Raw genomic sequence first — 20,937 nt, forward strand, 5'->3', positions numbered from 1 at the left:
ACCAGAGAATTAAATAGCGAAAACATGGGAAAACGCAGAGAAGTAGGCAACACTTCATTTCCCTGGGTCTACTCCTCAGTGCCTGGGCTATTAGGAAAAGGAAACCTAGAATCAGGAGAAAGAGAAATCCAAAAGAAGAGGATTTTAGCCTATTTTTGGTTTTTTTGGGGGGGGGGGTTCATCTGGTTCCATTTGCACATGCACCTTTTAACTTTCCAATTCAATGTGGCAGCAGAGCATTGCTGAGACCATCACAGCAAGAGAGAAAGTTCACTTGACTCAGTGATGCCGCGATGCAACAATGCCATTTGAATTTTTGTTAAAAAGAGAGAAAAAAGTTAAAACACACATACTAAACCAAAGGAGAACAGGGAGGGGCAAGAATGGAAGGAGGAGGAAAGGAAACGGAGAGTGTGGCTGGCTGACAGAACTGACAAATCATGGAAAACTGGAGGGGGGGGCAGAAGAGGGCAGGGCAGAAAAACCCAAAGTTAATCTTTCACCGGCGAACCAGAATATCTTTAAAAAAAAAAAGGAGGGGGGAATCAGCATTTCCCAAAACCCCGAGGGGAGATACGCAAAAATGCCGGAGTCCCGACTAATAGTGACAAATCACATGAGGCAGATCGTGGCTAAGTCATTGCACTATTGGCTACAATCTGTAGAAAGTACCCAGTACGGAAAACCCCATATTGAGAGCAGCACAGTTGTCAAGGCTGAGAAATAGATGTTTTGTTTGTTGTTTTCTCTCCTCCTTAAAGTAAAAAAAAACTTAGTTGCAGTCTTTCGTTGTCACAGCGAAAGCACTCCACAAAATGAGTTTTCAAGATGTCTTGCTTCTTTCCTACCACCTATGGCTGATTCTGGAGTTCTCTGTTACTCAGTTGCATTCCCCCCCCCCCACAAAAGTCTAATGTTATGCTATGGCCTGAACTGGTTTCTAAAATGAATTTTATGCTGTGAAACAGAAATCTTACCAGTCATGTAATAATTTTTATTGCTACCGTGAGCTGCTCTTTTTATACCTTCAATGAGTACCTTCATCTTGCTGGCGTAAAATATTTTCAGTGAATTTTGTTTTGAGCCTTCTCTGTGGAACGCTTCTCTCGTGGGAATGGACTGAATCTACTGAGAGCCTTGTTTTGAAACAAGAAGTGGCCTTTCGTGAAGGAGAAACCCAACATCCCTGCCACATTCCTTGTACCAAAATGTTAGTTAAATATCAGTCACGTTCCAGCTTGGGAATAATAAATGGTTTTACTTCTCTTTTTGGGAATCCATCAAACATTTGACATGCCTGCAGGGTCCTTGAACTACGGTTGGGAATGGTCCAAAGTTTAATCAGATCTTGGGAGAAGTGTTAAAAAGGCAGAAAGCAAAATATACTGGAATGTGCAAATCGGTGCTGGGTCTATGAAGAGAGGGTGAAATTATAGCACAGTATGCATTATGTGGATGCAATTTTTTTTTTAAAAAGCTGGCATCATGTTTTATGAGCTAACATTATTAATGATCTCCTTTTTCCATATGCTGGTTGCTCTTGGTGACTTCTCTGCCCCAGATTCAGAGCATCACTGACGGGTCTCGTGGCTCAATCAGAAGAAAGAGCCGCTCTAGCCCTCAATGTATTGGCCAAGATGTAGACAATCTGCTACCTAATGACACTCAAGAGGAAGAGGTAGAAATTGTACCGTGTGGTCGTTCCCTTCCCATTACAACACTTAGAGTGCCGCTGTACACCATAACTGTACTAATCGCTGCCGTTGACCTGTTCTTCTAATTACTACTAACTGCTCTTTTAGAAGTAGGACATTATCTCCCATACGCTGTTATAATACAAAGCAGATAGGACTTTAGGAATTGTGATGGATATTCATAGTTTGTGCTTTCCAACCTATTTACTCTTGAATTAGTACCCTGGTGATTCTAACTTGGTTTCTGTAGCACTAACCAATTAGATACATTGCTTCTGAATGCCCGCCGTCTGTTTTGGTTTGCTCTGGTATCTTTTGTTACATTCTTGGAAACGCTGATCAGTACATATGTTGTATAATGTATCATCTTTCCTTTCAAGCACTTCCTAGGAAGAGAACCAACATGCTTTCAGCAGCTTCGCTTCTCCTTTCCCGCAGCATCCTTCCCTTTCTCTCCAAAAATGCTAAAGGTTGCAGGACACTAAAAAATGTTCAAGGTTTTTTCCAATATGGAGTGGTAATTCAGATTCTATGTACGTTGCACTGAAAAAAAAATTAAAGTTGTTCACCCAAACAAGGAAGATCCTTGAGCCAAACAAAGTCAAATTCTGAAGCATGTAGAACCCCTACAAATTAAGCACATTTGCATACTTTTTAATATTGCATAATGCTGATTTTGTTTGCCATCAGGAGTGCTAACGAATTCAGTAGGACACTGAAGCTCCACGCCCATCAAGTGGGAATCTTGTTCAGCCTTACTCAGCCTCTGGCTTCTAAATTTTAAGCAGAAAATGGTTACATATGTTCAAGCGTAGCTTCACAGCCATGAAGGCTTCATATACGCTTGCTGTTTTTCCTCAAGTCTGGAAACTGAATTCTGTGCCCCTACAGAATGGCAGAATATGAACTTCCTTTCTCAAAGGCTATAACAAGGCAAGACATTCTGTTAGGGCCAGCACACACTGAACAATTGTCATGTAGAAGCTGGTGTAAAATGCTTGCAGTGAGGGCTGACGGGGCACAGCACAGCACTGGGGGACTTTATTTTTTGAGCTCTGAACGGACATGGAAAATTAAAATCACCCAGGCTGCTTGTCAAACTAAAGAGAGTAGACTGCCCTAATGGTACCAGAAAGAGTTTGTTTGAAGTATGTGAATGTTCAGAATGTATGCAAGTTGCCCAGAGTCAGGGAAATGTTTAGGGGGTCTGTCTAATAGCTTCCTTATTGGAACAGAACTGTAGCTGCACAACTCTTTCTGAATCAGACTACTGATCCATCAAGGTCAGTATTGTCTACTCAAACTGGCAGCCGCTTTCCAGGGAGAAGTCTTTCACGTCATGTACTTCCCAGTTCTTTTAACTGGCCATGTCTGAGATTGAATCTGGCATCTTCTGCATGCCTAACATGTTATAGAGCCACGGCCCTCAGTGTGGTCAATACGCCCAGGTGTACTATTAAGATGTGTCTTTGCTACTTGAATTGGGAAACATACCAGAAAAGCAGCTTCAACCTGTTTGTTTGCTCTGCATTGGGTATTTACTAAGATTGCCCTGACATGGTTGGCCTAAGCTAGCCTTATTGCATCAGATCTTGGAAGCTAAGCAGGGTCAGCCAGTAAGTACTTGGATGGGAGACAACCAAAGAAGTCCAGGGTCACTGCACAGAGGTAGGCAACGGCAAACCACCTATGTTCGTCTCTTGCCTTGAAAACCCAATGGGGGCATCATAAATTGGCTGCGACCTGACCGCACTCTACACACACATTTATTGAGATTACTGCACTCTGCTAGTTATTCCTCTTTGGTGCGTTACAGACAAGCTTTTCTCCCTTCCTTCCCCCCTCTACCACTTTCCCACTTTAATTCCCCCCCTCCTTTTCCAGACCTGCTTTGACCATGGTATTGGTTGTACACAGGCATTGCTAGCTAGGATTGTCCCCATCAGCAGAATTTGAAATTAGAATTTGAACTGGGTGCATGAATTATAGATACAAAGGAATTTAGTTAGTGCGAATAAAAGTTCACTCCAATGGTGACCTAGGACTAGACCATGGAAGAGAGAAATGAGGGAGAAGGGAACATGTACCCTCGCAGGGCACACTTGGTCACCTAACCGTAGTTAAGCAATCAGCAGTATTACACCTGCACTAGGCATCTTTGTAAGCAAATTTGGGGACTGGAGCATGGAAATTCATAGAGATATAATATGGGCCAGATCGGTCCTTGATTGGAGTTCAGTGGGCTGCACCCGGCTTAGCCCTTTGATAGCACCAGGCCTGCCCCCCTCCTGCCTCTTATTATGAATGAGTTGACAACAGAAATGGCAAACGCATATGAATGGCTGATTCTGCACACGTTGGATAATGCACTTTCAATGCACTTTATCAATCGTTTGAGGTGGATTTTTTGTTCCACACACAAAAAAATCTGTTCCAAATGATCTATAAAGAGGATTGGAAGTGCATTATCCAACGTGTGCGGAATCACTCAGTGTCTCTCAGCCACTGTCAGGTTCCCAAAATGGGTCTTTCACCTGAAGTTGTGAGAATCTGTGCCAAGTGTTGGAGAGACAGGCATGTGAGAAGCAGCAGGTTGAATGTGGACAAGATGGCAAATTGTTCCATGCTACAAGTTGGCCTCTGGGAGCCAAAGAAGATCACTGGTTCAGCCAGCTGTGTATTTTGATGGCCGGTAGTTTTTGTGAGCATAAAGGTGGAGGCATTTCCACCTTTCTGTTACCAGAGATAATTTTAATAGGAGATACCAGAGACTGTGCATAGCGTATGCTCTGCCACTCAGCCGAGATGCACAACCATAGGAAGATTAGAAATATGAGAATTTAAACATGCCAGCTGTTTGGGAAGAGAGGAAGCAAGCATGGCTGAATTCCACCACCCATCAGGGCATTCTCAATTACCTGAACAAACCATGACGTTGTAAGTCTTCCACAGCGTTGAAATCGAGTATAGCCTGCATTCACAACGAGGCACCTGGGATATTTCCAGCTTTGACAAAACACATTTGCATAGATGTTATGACTGAGTCAAGTTTGAGAGAATAGGAATCACAAAAAGAGGTGGTGGAACTCAGTGGGTTGCCCTTGGAGAATATGGTCCCATGGCTGGTGGCCCCGCCCCCTGATCTCCAGACAGAGGGGGGTTGAGATTGCCCTCTGCGCCACTGGCGCGGAGGGCAATCTCAACTCCCCTCTGTCTGGAGATCAGGGGGCGGGGCCACCAGCCATGTGACCATTTTCAGGAGATTCCGGAACTCTGTTCCACCACATTCCAGCTGTAAAAAATCCCTGGTGTCCACCTTCCTGGGGCCTCTTTACCCAGCGGAAACACCATATTAGGTACAGGACTGAAAAATCATTTCAAATTCATGAAGAAGCCTCTTGCCACAAGACATCCAGGTCTCCCCCTGGAGGCGGCCAAGTTGGCTGCCACAGCAGACCACAGTGCCTCACTCTGCCACGTCCATGGCACTGTTGGAGATACTGCAGTGCCTCGGCATCACCTGGGAGGTGCCAATTTCCATACATGTTGTGTGAATCAAACCTTGTCTTAAAAAGCATTTCACTCATTCCAGAGAAAGGGGAGGAAAATCATAGCTTTTGTAGCGCTCCCCCAAATTTCCCAATTTCCCCCCATGGAAAAGTCCTTTAAAAACACACCGTTGTGTGTTTTTTCCCCTACGAATACAACAAAAAGCACATTTGACTCTTACATGATACATAAAATGAGGTAAAAATCCATTTTAAGCTCATTAAAAATGAAAGAAGTGGCACTTCAAGTGTGAAAGCTGTTCATACCCCAATACTCCACTTCTAGTATATAGCAGTGTGGTGTGTTCTTTTGTAGTTTCAATAGGTTGTGTGTTTGTAGGTGTTTAAAGCTACGTCAGATATCCTCTAAAATTAGAATGTAATAGCTGTTATGCGTACCCTCCCTTTTAATGCTTTTTTAAAATTTTAAACTCCATGCTTTCCATGGGTTTAAATGTTTTCAGTCCAGCAGTAATTTATATTCTAAATACTGAAGTATTTTTATAAATGTTTAATTTAAATGTTAAACATTTATTAGATGATATTTACTTTTACGCATGTGGTATGTCTCAGTGTTAATCTGCAATTTGTTTTTAATACTGTTTTGAGTAGAATATTGTTTATAGCTTCATTATTTGTACCACATTTCTAATGTTTATTTGTGAACTGCATGTTGAGATGACATCAATGCAAAATGATTAGCTAGTATTAAAAACCGAGGAATAATAATCAGTATAAGAGAAAATACATACATGGGAATTCAAACTATTTTTAGGATAATTAGATAACTGAATTGAGACTTACGGAAAAACAGTAGAACTTCAGCATTATGTATATGAATGTAAATATTAACACAAAGGTTTTCTAATGAAGCAGTTAGATTTCCCGCATGGAATATGTCCATTGTTACCTTCCTTGATAAGAAGATTCTTAACATTTTGTATATTTTGAGAGGGAATTACCTTCACTTATTATGATGGAACAGCTAGTGTGTATAGAGCTTAGAGTGTCAGACTAGAATCTGGGAGACAGAGATTTAAATGCCCACTCTGCCATGGAAGCTTGCTGGTTGGCCTTTGGCTAGTTACGCTTTAAGCCTAACCTACCTCACAAGGTTGTTGTGAGGATAAAATGGAGGAGAGGGGTGTAAGCCTGTTTGAGTCTCCATTGGGGAGAGAGGCAGAATGTAAATGAAGTAAATAAAGAAAATAAAATGTGTTCACTGGTAGGATTGAGGGTAAGGGGGTGTACAGAGCCTTTCCTAATGATTATTTTATTGCACAATGAATATGCAGTGCTTGTCTGCTTTTGCAGGGAGCTAGCATTTCCCCCAGCATCCAGATGGCAATGTTTTGCTGCTGGTGAACTGCAGCAGTTATACTTCTCACCCCTGTTGCAATAGGGACAGCTGTACAGAATGTGGTTTGTGCATTTTATTACCGGCTGTCTAATTGGATAGTACCTGTGACTTCATCAGCAAAGTGGCACATCTCCACCTCCTGTGCTCAGATTATTTTGTGGCATTTTTATGTTTTGATTTTAGAGGGTGAGTGCTTCCCCATTGTACCACTTAAAAATGGAAATGCTCAGAAAGCCCTTAAAAGAACAATAAAGTTATATAGACAGTCAGCAAAACCAGGGCTTTTTTTCAGCTGGAATGTGGTGGAACGGAGTTCCGGAACCTCTTGAAAATGGTCACATGGTTGGTGGCCCCGCCCCCTGATCTTCAGACAGAGGGGAGTTGAGATTGCCCTCCACGCCGCTTGGCGGCGTGGAGGGCAATCTCAACTCCCCTCTGTCTGGAGATCAGGGGGTGGGGCCACCAACCATGTGACCAGTTTCTCCGAGGGCAACCCACTGACTTCCACCACCTCTTTTCCCAGAAAAAAAGCCCTGAGTAAAACTAACCCTTTCCCCCACAACAGTCCCTGTTTTCAGAATTTACTTTAATCCCCCTGTCGTTCTTTGTTACTTTTTGTGATCGGTGAACAGCCCATCCCTTCAAAGCCACATGCATTCACAGATAGCATGTGGTACAATTCCTAGCTGTATATGGAAACAATTCTCTTAATACGTTCAGTATGATATCACCAAGTCCCACCTCTAACATCCCACCTGGTGATGTTAGAGGTGGGAATCTAGTAATACCACACTGAACGTATTAAGATAACTGTTTCCACATACTGCTAGGAATTCCACCACATGCTACTAACCACAGTACCACAGACTAATCCTCTGTATAGATTTTAACAACAACAGCAAAATATTATCCTCATGAAAACTGGGAGGGGTACAAAAAGAATTAAGTCTGAAACAGTCTCTGTATCAGGCATCTGACGAAGAGAACTTGATTCTCGAAAGCTTATGCTACAATAAAATTGGTTAGTCTTAAAGGTGCTACTGGACTCTTTTTGAGTCTGAAACAGGAGTTCCCCTGGTCAGTGGAACCAGCCTGGATTAACTTCTAGATGGCCACTTCTCACACTGTGTTCCCAGATTCAGCTCTTAATGTGCAATGGATAATTCAGTGCTATTGAATTAGGCTCAAAGTAATATGTATGAAAAGGCAAAAAAAAAAATCTTGGACAGTAGAATGCCTACAAACGTGTAATTGTAATTTAAATATGGGACAGAGTTTTATTTCTAGAACTTGGTTTCAAATGATAGAACCACCAGAACTTTTTGAAGTTGGTTATCTGTAGTAAACAAAACAATATTTGGCAGGTCGTGTTATTCCTGCATCTTTTCCCCCCTTCGGTTTCACCATTTTTTATAGGTTAATCCTACCGGTTTCTGGAAAGATAGTGTGTGTGATGTGTATATATTTCTCTTGTCTTTCCAACAAGCAGCAGTTATCACGTAAGTCATCTCACCAGCTCCAATAGTGAAGTTTAACACACCTATATACATTCACACCTATATACATTTACTGGACTGGGAACCATATTTGAGCCCACCTAAGTTCAATTGAAGGATGGATTTTTGACAACAATGAGCTATGTGATTAGTTTTAAGTTAGAAACTAACCACCTTGAATGTAATGGATCTTCTCACAAGTTTAAAATGAACTGCCCGTTTTTCTACAAAGCAGTTGTGTAGGATAAGAAAAAGCCGCTGCCAATTTAATTTCTTTGATTTTCCAAAACTAATCTTTTGCTTTGCTTGTTTGTGTTTGGTCAGGCTCAGCTGATCCACGACAGAAACACCGCATCCCACTCAACGGGGGTGGTTAAATCTCTCACTGCTGTCGCTACCCCAGAAAAAGTACAAATGACCTGGACAAAAGAAAAGCTTATATCTGAGAAGCATAAAAATAAAGAAACCTGTATGACCGGCTACAAGGACATTTTCAGTATGAAACCGTAAGTACCTATTTGATTCAGGTTGTTGGGAGTTGAAAACTGAAAGTATCAAACTCAAGATAAATGTTGTGTTAGCTTTAGTTAGCGTTACCTGGCAGATTTGTATCATTCTAAAAAAAGTAAGAATACCTTGACCAGTAGGATTCTGGTGCTGTAAATGCCTTTAAGTCAGAATCACTGCTGAAGTGTAAATTATTCTGTTTTTCTTCATGCACTTTTAAACTTGAATGCTTCCTTTATTATGACACAATAAAGATATCTCTGGGTTCCACTGTGTCTACTGCAAGCACACATCAGTGTTCAAACGTGTATTTTCTCTCTCTGTGTGTCTTGTTTTCTTATAAAGTGTGCCCGTTAGTTTGTCTCCTAAGCCAGTGATGAAAATCTGCGTGTTATGTGCTGTCAGGTCACTTCTGACTTATGATGACCCTATGCATGCAAGAGCTCCGGAACGTCCTATCGTTAACAGCCTGGCTTGAATATTGCAAGCTGGAGGCTGTGGCTTCCTTTATTGAGTTAAGCCATGAAAATAATGAGAGTAAAATATTGGAAACTGTTTGAGAAAAATGGTGGGCTGATAATGGTGGCAGAGGTAGTATTTTACCATCCATGCATAGCACACCTTGCAAGGTAACGTAAGCAGGAAGATGATATCTCTACCTGCTTAGAATCAAATAGTTTGTTCCCATAACTTCAGTGCAATCCTAAGAAGAGTTACTCCAGTCTATGCCCATTGATCTCAGTGAGCTTAGACTAGAGGAACTCTTTTTAGGATTGCACTGGTAGCAATCCTTTATCCCATGCCTTCAGTACAGTAATGTCAGAGCACAGCAGTGGAGTCTTCTTGATTGGAATCCTATTGGACAATCGGTCACAGGCAATTTTTTGAGTCTGTTTTTTTTTAAAACAAATATAGCTTTAGAATCACTGACATGTTAAAAGAGGGTGTCAGTTTTGAGAACTTAATTTTTTCCATGCCCTTCTGACAATAGTGGTGCTTTTTCACCCTGGCGAGGCACGATAGCTCTTACTGTGTTTCAGTAAGTCCCAGAAATAAATGCTTCTGTGGCCACTAGGTGGAGATGTAAACCTAGCAATAATTTTCCAAGCTAACTTTACCGGGCAGATAAAACTATTTAAAATTGAGAAGAAAACTGCTTGGTGTCATAGGCTTAATGTGATGGGAAGTTTTTCTGATTTTCTTTTTAAAGCTAATTAAAAACGGCTGTTACTTAGTTGTGGGGAAAAAGTACCAAAATGTAGCTTAGCATATTTATGATCTGCTGCGCTTCGGAGTTCAAATTTGCTATCTGATGCTAAAATTTGTAATTTCAATGTAAATACTGGTTTCATCCCAAAATTAATCATGTGAATTTAAGGATAGTGTGGTGTATGTTTTATATACCAGTTAGATGTTTATGCCGTGCTTTAATAGAAGTCATAGTATCAACTCCACCTTTAACTCTGTAATACATTTGCAGTGCAATCCCAAGCAAAGCTACTCCAGTCTAAGCCCATTAAAACCAATGGGCTTAGACTGGAGTAACACTGCTTAGGAGTGTACTGTTGGCCAGTTAGAGCATTTGCTGGGTATTTGCAAGAGGGTGCATGAAGATGAGACGATCAACATCTAAAATTCTTTAATGTTCCGTATATTGTAATGGAACAGATTGGTGTTGGGGTATGAAAATTATTGATAATGAAACAACAAGAATCTGCTTCCTCGAATGCATCAGTGAATTTCTCCACTGGCCCAGGAGCCCTTGCAGACATGCGGTTCATACCGTTGCAGCCTGTGTATGCACACGCCCTGATGCTGGTTGCGTGTCCCTAGCCTGCCCTACTGATGTCCATCCATTTTTCTTTGGGCCTTCCGTAAAATTATTGTTAGGGTTGTCATCTCTCCTCTTCAATTGAACGTACACAAATCTCAAATTGTTGATTGTGTTGCGTGGTGTGTTAGGAACGCTGCATAAATGGTAAATTACAGATAGGCTAGTTTTCAGTATGCCAAGTTGCTGCTGGAGTTATTATATATTTGAATTCCTGATTACAATACACAAGCTTAGTACAAAGGCTGCCTCTTAATTGCTACTTTGTGGAGAGGGACAGTATGGTCAGTTGTTAGCTATTGAATATGAGAGAGAACGAGCATGACCCCCTTCCCTGACCTCCCCCACTGAAAACATCAAATCATGGTGCTAATAGTAATAATAATAGTACCAAAGCAATTAGCACTAGACATGGGCATGAACCGCAAAAAACCCGAATCGTGCAGTTCATGGTTCGTGGCATTTTCATGAACCAGGGACCACGAACTCCCACGAACTAGGCGAGTACATGAATCAGTTTGTGGTTTGTTGGATTTAAATGCCCCTTTCTGGCTGCTTAGCAGCAGCAGGGAAAGGCACATTTAAACCCCCGGATCAGCTGCTTGTCGGGGAAATCCCTGACAAGCAGCTGATCATTTAAACAGAGGCTGTTTAGATGGCTGCTCCCAGCAGTGGGGAAACGGCCATTTAAACTGTGGGTGGGGCTTGGCTAGCTGGCCAGGAGTTCCCGGCTGGCCAGCCAAGCCCCACAGTTTAAATGGCCCTTTCCCCGCCGCTCTGAGCTGGGAACTCCCAGCCTGCCATCCAAGCCTCACCCACTCTGGCGGGGAAATGACCATTTAAACTGCGGGTGGGGCCTGGCTAGCCGGCTGGGAACTCCTGGCTGGGCAGCCATGCCCTGCTGTTTAAATGATCAGCTGCTTGTCAGGGATCTCAAGCAGCTGATCATTGAAACAGGGAAAGGGGCATTGCTAAAACAAAACAAACAAACCAGTAGACCAGTTTGTGGAAGTTCGTGGAAACGAGCTTCCACAAACTACTGGTTCACGAACCATGAACCAGGCTGATTCGTGGGGGGGTTTTGGTTTGTGTTTAGGTTCATGCCCATCTCTGCTTAGTACACATTATCTTCTGTGATCCTTACAAGAGCAGAACAAGTACTTATGATCTCCATATGGCTAAAGGTGAGGGAGAGTTTGCTTGAGGCTACCTAGTGAGGAAACCCCTCCACATCACAGCTCCGCCACTGTACTATACCATCTCCAAGCCAGGTGATCCCATGTACTGAGGAATCGGGGAAATCTTAGAGCACCACTTTAGGTTTCATCCGATATGGGGAGGATTTAATATGGAAGCAGTGTTAGTGGCACAAGGTTTGAGGGGCAGGGTGGCAAAATTCATAACAAGGGTCAAAAGCCTGCTTTCGAATATAGTCAAGTTTTCCCTCTTAAGGCACTATTTAAAGGTGAAGGAGAGAACAAGGTTACATTTTATTTTTATTTATTTATTTACATTATTTGTAGCCTGTGTTTCACTGAAGTATTCCTGACGAGCAACCTGTTTGTGTATTATAAAAAAAATGAATGGGAGGCAATTAAAACACATGTATGCTATAAGGATTTTGTTTTTAATCATATAAAGTATTCTATTTGCAAGTGATGGAAAAATATACTGTATTTAAATTGTTCTGCTCGAAAAATATGCCTCACATATTCATAAAATAATACATTTATACATTTGTTTCTTTTTCATGTAGAGAATGGGGAAATCTGTAAGTCAAAATTGATTTAATTTAGGTTGTTTTTCTCTTTTCTAGTGCTTTATTGTTTAACCGTTGTTGCATGTCTCCATCAGATTAGCTGCTTTTCAGTTTTCAGTGTGCTATTGTATATTTATGTGTTAGCATGTGAATGTGATGGCTTAGCATTCCTGTCATATTTTCCTTTTATGTTGTTCTCCCTTTTCTAAGCTAGATCTCTGTCTTTATTTTCCCCCCAGAATAAATCACATTATGTGTCTCATAAAATGAAGGTCACCATTTGCCAGTATAAAACATTTGACATTTCCTTCATCAAACTCCCAGGGGTGTAACTTTCCCCCCTTAATTATCTCAGCAACCAGATGTACAATAGGTTTTTTTTTGGATAAGCTAACATTGACATAATTGCAACAATTATGGCTATGACATTGGCATTGAGGTGGGGTTCAAAGAAAAAGAATTAGCCTGTTGGGTTTGTTAAGCCATAATGCTGCTCATTTTCCAATTGCTTTATTTGTGGGGATAGTGTTACAGTATTATTCCATGCCTCTTCAGTTCCCCTCCTACTTTTTTAACCGATAATAGCAGCAGATAATCTTATCAAAAGACTTTTATATGATTAGATGTGTCATTGTTCTGGCAGATCATTCAACCTCAGCCAGCTCAACGTTTTCTCCTTCTGTAGCCCTTCATTCCCCCCTTTGAAGAATTACTAAAAGATCTCTCCTGCCTTTCCTCTTTTTTGTTGAATACCTCCATCATTTTGTTCTTTAATTTTCTCTGTGTGAGTCATCTTTTCCTTTGTACCCGAAATTTTTCCACTGAGCACTGACGTTCCTTCATGTTGAAAAGAGGGGGGAAAGTCTTTATACATATCTATCTTCCATAATAATTGTTGGCATCTAATCACCCTGATCCAGCAAACGTGATCTGCATGCTGACATAGCGTTGTGCCCATGGATCTGTTGGTTTTTTTTTTTTTAATTATTGCCTGGCAGACAACAGGCTGCGTCCAGTAACCGCGGGGTTGTTCCATACGTCCCCAAGGTTCTGATTGTGCAAAGGGCTCTTTTGATCCCACAGTTCTTTGGATCAGGGGCCGTGTTTAAGAGTCTTTATATATGGAAAGAAAGGGTTCTTCTGAAAAGACTGGCTGAGTTCAGGCACCCCATAATATCACGCTTAATTCAGCTAACGATGGCTACTGTGATCATCTGAATCTGGGCCACTTCTCTAGCTATAGTTAGGTAAGTTATCTCATACCAGGATTTGAAACCATGGTGTGAAGCTGGTTTACAGTTAGCTTTAACTACAGGACATGCCAACATAAGCATCTTGGCACTGCCCCACCACAGTGCAGGCAGAATTCCAGCCAGATCTCCTCAGGGGAAGTGGAGGTAAGTGCAGAGGTGGCAAAACCTGTGTTTTTCGAAGCAAGAGTGGTTTTAAGTGATCGTCTGTGAGCTGAACTATTATTTCACAATCTAATCATAGTTGAAATAATCGTGGTCTTGCATTATGACTGAGGCGAGTCTGCACCTAAATTGAAGACACAATAAATATAAACATGGCAAATGCTAAAAGGTCAGAGCCAGGGTTTGGCTTTCTGTGTTAGTACTGAATTCCAAAGAGGCAAGTTATCCTTGAAATTGCCTATGGATTATTAGTCGGATTTGCTTTCCTTTGCTGTCGTCTCAATCCAGTTCATTCATCTCATTGCCATTTAAATTTGAGGTGTTCCAGTTCAGTGGTTTTGTCAAACGGGCTACCATTTAAATGAAAGAAAATTGGTTTTGGACCTAGATTAGAAGTGAAGATAATAACATAGCCAGCCAACACAAATTGGATGGTAACAGATAGCGCCACCATTTCATAGAGAGGAGTTTACCTGAAGGCCAGAAATGCAGGATATGGAGCTGCTCAAGTTTCCAAAGGTCCAGCTGCCCCTTCTCAAGTGAAAGGGAGCGTTGGAAAGGGGTAATTCGCAGGAGAGAAATGGGAGAGAAGGGCCTTTAACACTTCCCTGCCTGCTCCTTTTATCTTCAGTTCCCCCTCCCTCCTCCTGGTGCTTTACCCCAGCTGGGGTGGGGGGAGGCCCATGTTTGCATGAGGGCCTAAATTTCAGACCAGCACTTGGCTCCACCCACACCGTGTCATGTAATGGACGTGTCAAACTTCTAGGGTGGGGGAAGAGGGGGAAAATAGGGAGCGATATCTGCCAAGCGCCAGAGTTGCCACTGCTCCATTTCTTTGAAGCCTTTTTAAAACTCTGTGCATTGCAGAAGAGAATAAAATGCAAAAATCGTTCAGCCCTTGCTTAGGATGGCAAAGCCATAGAAGGTTCTGTGGACTCTGTCATACCACCAAACATGTCAAGAGCTACGTACAAAGAGCCTTGCGTGGTTGGCTCCTGAGTTCATTGAGAACATTAGGCAAACCCTACTTATATTCATAGAGAAGAGCTTGAACTATTATCATGGAACATTAAAAATAAAAACTAGTTGAATTTCTATGTGAAAGTTTTATCATGTGGCCGTCCTCCATGTTTGCATTTGCACCCTACCCTCTCTTCCAGAAGGAAATATCCTTTTTCCTCTTGTGCAGAAGGATTTTTCACTCTTGCTTTGAGATAGAGTGGAGCTTGTTCATTAATGTCCAGTGTGTAGATATGAGCATACATTTAAGCAATATCATTGAGAGACACTCTCTCTAAACATCTTGTCTGAGGGCTGTGTTATATTCTCAGTTGTCTTCAGTTGGATCCGCACATCATTGGATATTATGCTAGCATTGTCCTACAGCAGTCAGTCCCATCTGGATTATCCTGTGTAGACAAGCCAACACAGTTGTGAATGTATGCCAGAGCACGGGATTGATGCCACGTGCAGTGCCCTGCCCTCCATGAGAGAGCCTCAGCAAGCAGGGGCAGTCCTCTGTCTTCAAGGCTTACATGAGGCAGCAAGAGCAAGCCAGGTGCTCAGGAATGAGCTGCATCTCATTACCTCTAGCCTTGCGTCTGTGTCAGATGACATGGAACCACTGCCTCCTGTGTGTAGCTCTTTACTCCAAGAAAACTAGAGGTAGATTTTTTTTTTTGGCTTTGATTTTCTTCTGCAGAGATTCTTCATTTAAAAATATCAGCAGCTGACAGCCCTTCAGCATAATGAGGACAAAGTGTTTTGGGCTTCCTCCAGAGCAGACTTGAACAATCCTGTGAGCAAGCTGTCCTCTTCAGCTCACTCTTGGCTTCTTCAGGATCAAGCCAGGGGCAGCTGGGGAGAGGGAGCAGCCCATCTCTGTTACAGAGCCCTGCCTTTTCAAGGCCATTCAGAACAGAAGGTTTGGTTCTCTCTGTTCTTCTCCGCTGGAAAGAGAGATTGGGTGGATGAGAACGCTCTCTGTCTTTCTATATCCGGCCTAGACAGGGAGGCTGGAGCAGGAAGGATAGAAAAGCAAAGGAAAATTAGTTTTCCTCATTTTTTGGAAGGTGCTGATCTTCAAATTTAGGTGGAGATTAGAATCCAGATTCTGTACTCTGGAACACTGATCTTGAAAACACATGATGAGAATGTGTGTGTGTGTGTGTGTGTGTGTGTGGAGCAATCTCTGAACATCTTGAGGACAGCCGGGCAATGCAGTGGAAGTAGAATCATCCGGCAGAGAGGACTTCAGGGGCACGGTCATGGGCTGGGGCTGGGGCTGACCCACGTTTCTTTCAGAGGCATGTGGTCTTTTGCCTTTGCAGAAAGGGCATGAAGGACCCTTGCTGTGAAATATGGATGGTGACTTCTTGATTCACTTTCTTGATTAGTGGAACTGTTTCCTCAGTCCTTGATTAACATTGGGTACAGCTACTGGGGTTGGTGGGGAGACGGACACTGCAGATGAACCCCCCGATCTAAATCATAAACATTGCATCCCGGTTTTGCCAGAGAGGTTTTTTTTTACTGCTTCTGCAAAATATTTATGATATTAGTTGCTAATTGACAAGCATTCTGTATGTTGTTATGGCTTAAGAATGTTTGGCTTCAGCAGTAACATTTTCTTTTACGCCAGTAAGCCAGGGCCTGCTGATCCGTGTCTAATTGCTGTTGTGTCATAGGAATCAATCCAATGTGAGACGGATGCATACTGCTGTCAAACTGAACGGCGTCGTGCTCAACAAATCACAACATGCCCAGCTGGTGTTACTGAATATGCCTGGACCTCCCAAAAACAGACACGGGGATGAAAACTGTATCCTTAGAAAAAGTGCAGCATATATTGTGGCATCGTAATCTGATGAGGAATAAAAGTAAAGAAATAGAATGGAGTGAAGTAGAGAGAGTTCACCTGTTACTTGGCAACAGTATGGGAAATCCTATCATTTAAAACAAAAGCCCCCCCCCCCGCCCCCCGTGTCCTATGCAAGAGAGTGGGGAGAAAGCTTGTGTACGCACCATGTATAGAAGCAGCTGCGTTCATTGGGAAAGGAGGTAACAATAGGCCTCTTCAGTTTTCCAAAGTAATTCACAGCCCTTGTTCACTTACAACAGTCCTGTTAAGATGTTTTCACACCGCTTACCGGCGACGGAACATCATGCCAAGCTCTCAGAACGGCGGCATCTTCCTGGCACGATTTCGAGAACTGCCATTCTTGCGCAAAATTGCCCCAGGAAGACACTGTCGTTCCGGGAGCTCGGCGTGATGTTCTGTGGCTGGTAAGCAGTGTGAAAACGACCAGTAATAAAAATTGCCATTTTTCTGATGGGTAAGAGAGTTTGATGATGATGATGATGATGATGATGATGATGATGATGATGATGATGATGTTGATGATGATAAATTTATATACTGCCCTTTAGGACAACTTAACGCCCACTCAGAGCAGTTTACAAAGTATGTCATTATTATCCCCACAACAAAACACCCTGTGAGGTGGGTGGGGCTGAGAGAGCTCCAGAGAGCCGTGACTACCCAAGGTCACCCAGCTGGCTTCAAGTGGAGAAGTGGGGAATCAAACCTGGTTCTCCAGATTAGAGTCCCGCGCTCTTAACCACTACACCAAACTGGCTCTCTATTCAATAATGTGAGTGGTTTTCCTGGTGAATTTTTGGCTGAGCATAGGTTGGAAAGAGGGCATCCGTAGCTACTGACTGTTTTGTTAACAAATCTCGTGGTGGTGTGGGGTACACCTTTGGGTGTGCGCAGATCGGCATGTAACAAATAAGGATTAGAGGCAACATTGTTCCTTGTTTTCAGACCTTAACATCATTGAAATGTAGACATGGAATTCTTGGAAGTTTTGACAGAAGGCTTGAACAGAGTGCTCTTGGTGCGAGGAGGTGGCCGTGAAGTCATCACTATTTACTCGTAATGATTTCCTAAATGCACTCGTTATGTAGCAGCAACACCTGCTTTGGATTTGAACACAAGACCTTTGCAAATCTTGGACTATTGACTCTGGGCTGGTCCAGTACTCCTTGCATACAGAGTAGAATCCAACTGTTAAATCCTTTTTATTTTTATTATGCAAAATTTGTGCAAACAAAATTGTTTCCTACATAGATCTCTAACGATTGTCTTTGCTGAAGAAATGTGTTATATACCTGTATATTTTTTTAAACTTAGAAACCAGGGAGACTATTTTTTTGTTGTTGTTGATGTTCTGGGAGGGTGGGGGTGGGGAATGTTCTTTTGCACATAGCATTTAAATGTAGCAAATAGAATAACTTGCTTTTTATGTCATAGGAACAGAGCACAAGTTTGTAGTAATTTTTATAATGATGGCTTTAAAAAAATGAGAGAGGGTTTCCGAGACCCAGATATTTTATAAGAGTCTAGCCTACATATTTTGTACCTCTGACCCTACGGAGTGCCAGCGGATTCTTTTTCCATATCCGGTTTCCCTGGTTCTGTGTTTATATAGTAATCCACAAGTATGTGAATCCTCTAGTATTGTGTTTTAATGAATGACTGTGCACAAAGTAGAAAGGATTATTTCAGCAATATCGTTGGTTGAATAAAAACCCTTTAATTGAGCCACCACCATTTTAACAAATCGAAAGTGGCGCTGGTGAGTTTTATTTACTGTGGTCTGAGCTTGAAGTGTTAGATCTATAGCAGCGACGAGAAGCTGCAGGCTACCCAAATAGATCATTCTGCTGCTTAAAACACAGCAAATCAAAAGTGTATTTTCACAGTATGGAGGGGTGTGTGATCTGTTTTTCAAGATTTGTAAGCCTGCCCTGAGACTTCAGGTGAGAATAGGGTAAGAAATCTAGTAAAATGAAATAATAAATAGCTGGAGTTAGCCAGGTACAACTTCTAGAGCTGCATCTGCTGTAGCATTTGTTGACTTGCTCTGAGCCTTCTTGCCTCTGACCTGACTGGCTGAAAAGCACAAGCCAGTTGTTATGAAAGAGTGATGAACTCTTTCTGCTAAAGGGACCATTTTGCAGATGTCATGAGGGTAGAGCTGACCAGTCGATACAAGTAAAGCAAAGGTGAGTGTAAAGTACAGGCTTGGTGTAGGATAGGACTGGGTTAAGTGGATAACAGATAAGGTTGCCTTTCTTTAAAAGGCGAGCAAATCAGACTGCGGTCCAGAAATGTTTGTGTTAAGACGGTAGGTTTTGAACAAGAAATAATATCTGGAGGGAATTTGGCAGACAGAGGGAGAGAAAGCTGTGCTGTTCCAGGAGAGAGGAAGGAAAGAGATGGAAATTGCAGGAGGAAACATGATGGAGAAGTAGCAAATATGCTTTTGAGGATCAGTGAGCAAGAAGTGAGAACGAACCGATCTGGAAGTGATAAGGGCTGGTAAAGAGAGAGCCAAGGAGAAGATCACTGGCAGAGCAACAGAATTTCATTGTTGAGGAGACAAATGAGAAACTCCTCAGGATGCAAAGGTTAACAAGTAGAAGAACACAATATTAGCTGAAACAAAATGCAAGCATAAAATTAGTTGTCATTTGCTACCTATGAATTAGCGTCAGTTTCCTTAAAAAGGCAGTTAGGGAGACGGAGTGACTCGCTTTGTTCCTCGCCATAATTTCTCTTTCTGACCATGCAATCCTAGGCGTGTTTTCTCAGAAGTGAGCCCCACTTTGTTCAGTGGGACTTAATCCCAGGTGAGTGTTTTTAAGATTGTAGCCAGAATGCCCCAAAACTCAGCTATCCTGGTTCAGGCCCACTGTCAGTTTCTGTGTCCCCTTTGGTAATGGTAGGAGTGTTTTACTTTCCTGGCTACCTGCCTTACACAGCACGCCCTCAAACCTTAACTTTATACACTTTCAGTCAATATTAATGCAGAGTGCAGGTTGCCTTGAGCATTGAGTTTAACTACAACGGCTAACTGTTCACGGAGTTGATGAGCTTGAGCAGAGCACCTGAAAAATCAACATTCATTGATTTTGTATGAAGACAGTTGTGCTAACATTCAGTGGTGTAAAAGTTCTGGAAGTCTGCGAAGAATCCAAAAGCTGGTTGTTGTTCTTGACTCGTTTCCTTTGTTGTTGCTGAAAAATGGAAATATTTAATTTTGGAAAAATATAGATGTATACGATATAGCTTATCAGTCCTAAAATTTATTTTCCAGTGTAAGAGATGCATTATGTATAACGTGGTTAACAACTGACACATAAATAAGGACTGTAGGGTTTTTTTTTTAATGTATAAGGTATTTTACTTTTTTCTAGCACACAATGCTAGAAATTTGAGCTGAGCGCTGCAATACCATCAGGAACTAAGTATAGCTTTTTGCCACTTGGGGAAATATGAAACAAAAAATAAAGGTTGAAACATGGACCTTCAACATGGTTGTAAACAGAAAAGAAGGTTGTATTGTTTGTGCTTAGATATAGCCTGCAGACTTCAGCATTATAAGCACAAGTTACAAGGAAGTTCATGTTTCTAGAGAGAATGCTCACAAATAAACATCCCTATAATGCAACTCATGGATTTCCAATGATTTTGTTTTTCTTTCTTGAGGAACAAGCTATGCAGGCATGGAAATGCCCCCACACAGTGGAGATCAGGATTTCCCCGCCTCACCCATTCTAATGTTCATATTAGGATTGCCTGATGTTTGCTAGGAACATATGTGCAGAAATCCTTAACCCTCAGCACTGGGTGTGCCCTGTGTGCTGGCCTCATTTGAACATGTCATCCAATGCATGAACATCAGGCAAGTCCAGTGGGAGAGGGTGGCTGGTGCAGTGCCAACTCCGCCACCCCCACCCCCACCCCACACACACACAGAAATTCTAGATGGTACAGTTCGAGTCCAGGGACACCTTAAAGACCAACAAGATTTTCAGATAATAAGCTTTTGAAAGTCAGAACTCCTTCTTCAGATACAACTAGGAATGGAGATCCCTGAACCTTTATATCCCATTCAGGAGGTTGGAGGGGTGTTGCAAAGAAGGTAGTAAGGATGCAAAGGGAAATGCAACTTGAATAAAACAGACATTAGCATCCATAGAGAGAGAAGCATCCTGTGTATCCGTTCAGCCCTGGGGGGTTGCATTATTCTGAATTTGTGTATGAATTCAATTTCAGAGATTTCTCCTTGAAGCTTCTCTAGTTGAAGACAGCCCCTCTTAGATCAGCAATGGAATGTCCTGGAAGATTAATATGTTCTCCCACTGATTTTTTAGTTGTATCACTTTTTGAGCATTGTATCACTGAAAAATACACTGGAGAACATTTTAACATTTTAATCTTCCAGGACATTCCATTGCTGACCTAAAAATAGCCTTT

The 20,937-nt window shown here is 42.1% G+C and overlaps 1 protein-coding gene across 3 annotated transcripts in view; it reads left to right on the plus strand.

Moving 5' to 3' along the window:
• Window positions 1-20,128, plus strand: part of SLC12A7 (solute carrier family 12 member 7) — a 149,175-nt gene extending 129,047 nt beyond the window's left edge. For 2 of the 3 annotated variants that reach the window (XM_054984356.1, XM_054984358.1), the window contains exons 22-25: window positions 1,562-1,678; window positions 8,423-8,604; window positions 16,298-16,431; window positions 17,460-20,128. In XM_054984356.1, coding sequence (XP_054840331.1) covers window positions 1,562-1,678; window positions 8,423-8,604; window positions 16,298-16,431; window positions 17,460-17,551 — 525 coding nt within the window. In that variant the 3' untranslated portion in view covers window positions 17,552-20,128. The remainder of the gene's footprint in view (window positions 1-1,561; window positions 1,679-8,422; window positions 8,605-16,297; window positions 16,432-17,459) is intronic. The other variant, XM_054984357.1, reaches the window with a different exon arrangement.
• Window positions 20,129-20,937: the final 809 nt, after the last annotated feature.

The sequence above is a fragment of the Eublepharis macularius genome, chromosome 7 (genome assembly GCF_028583425.1).
Source record: "Eublepharis macularius isolate TG4126 chromosome 7, MPM_Emac_v1.0, whole genome shotgun sequence".
Lineage (NCBI taxonomy): Eukaryota > Metazoa > Chordata > Lepidosauria > Squamata > Eublepharidae > Eublepharis > Eublepharis macularius.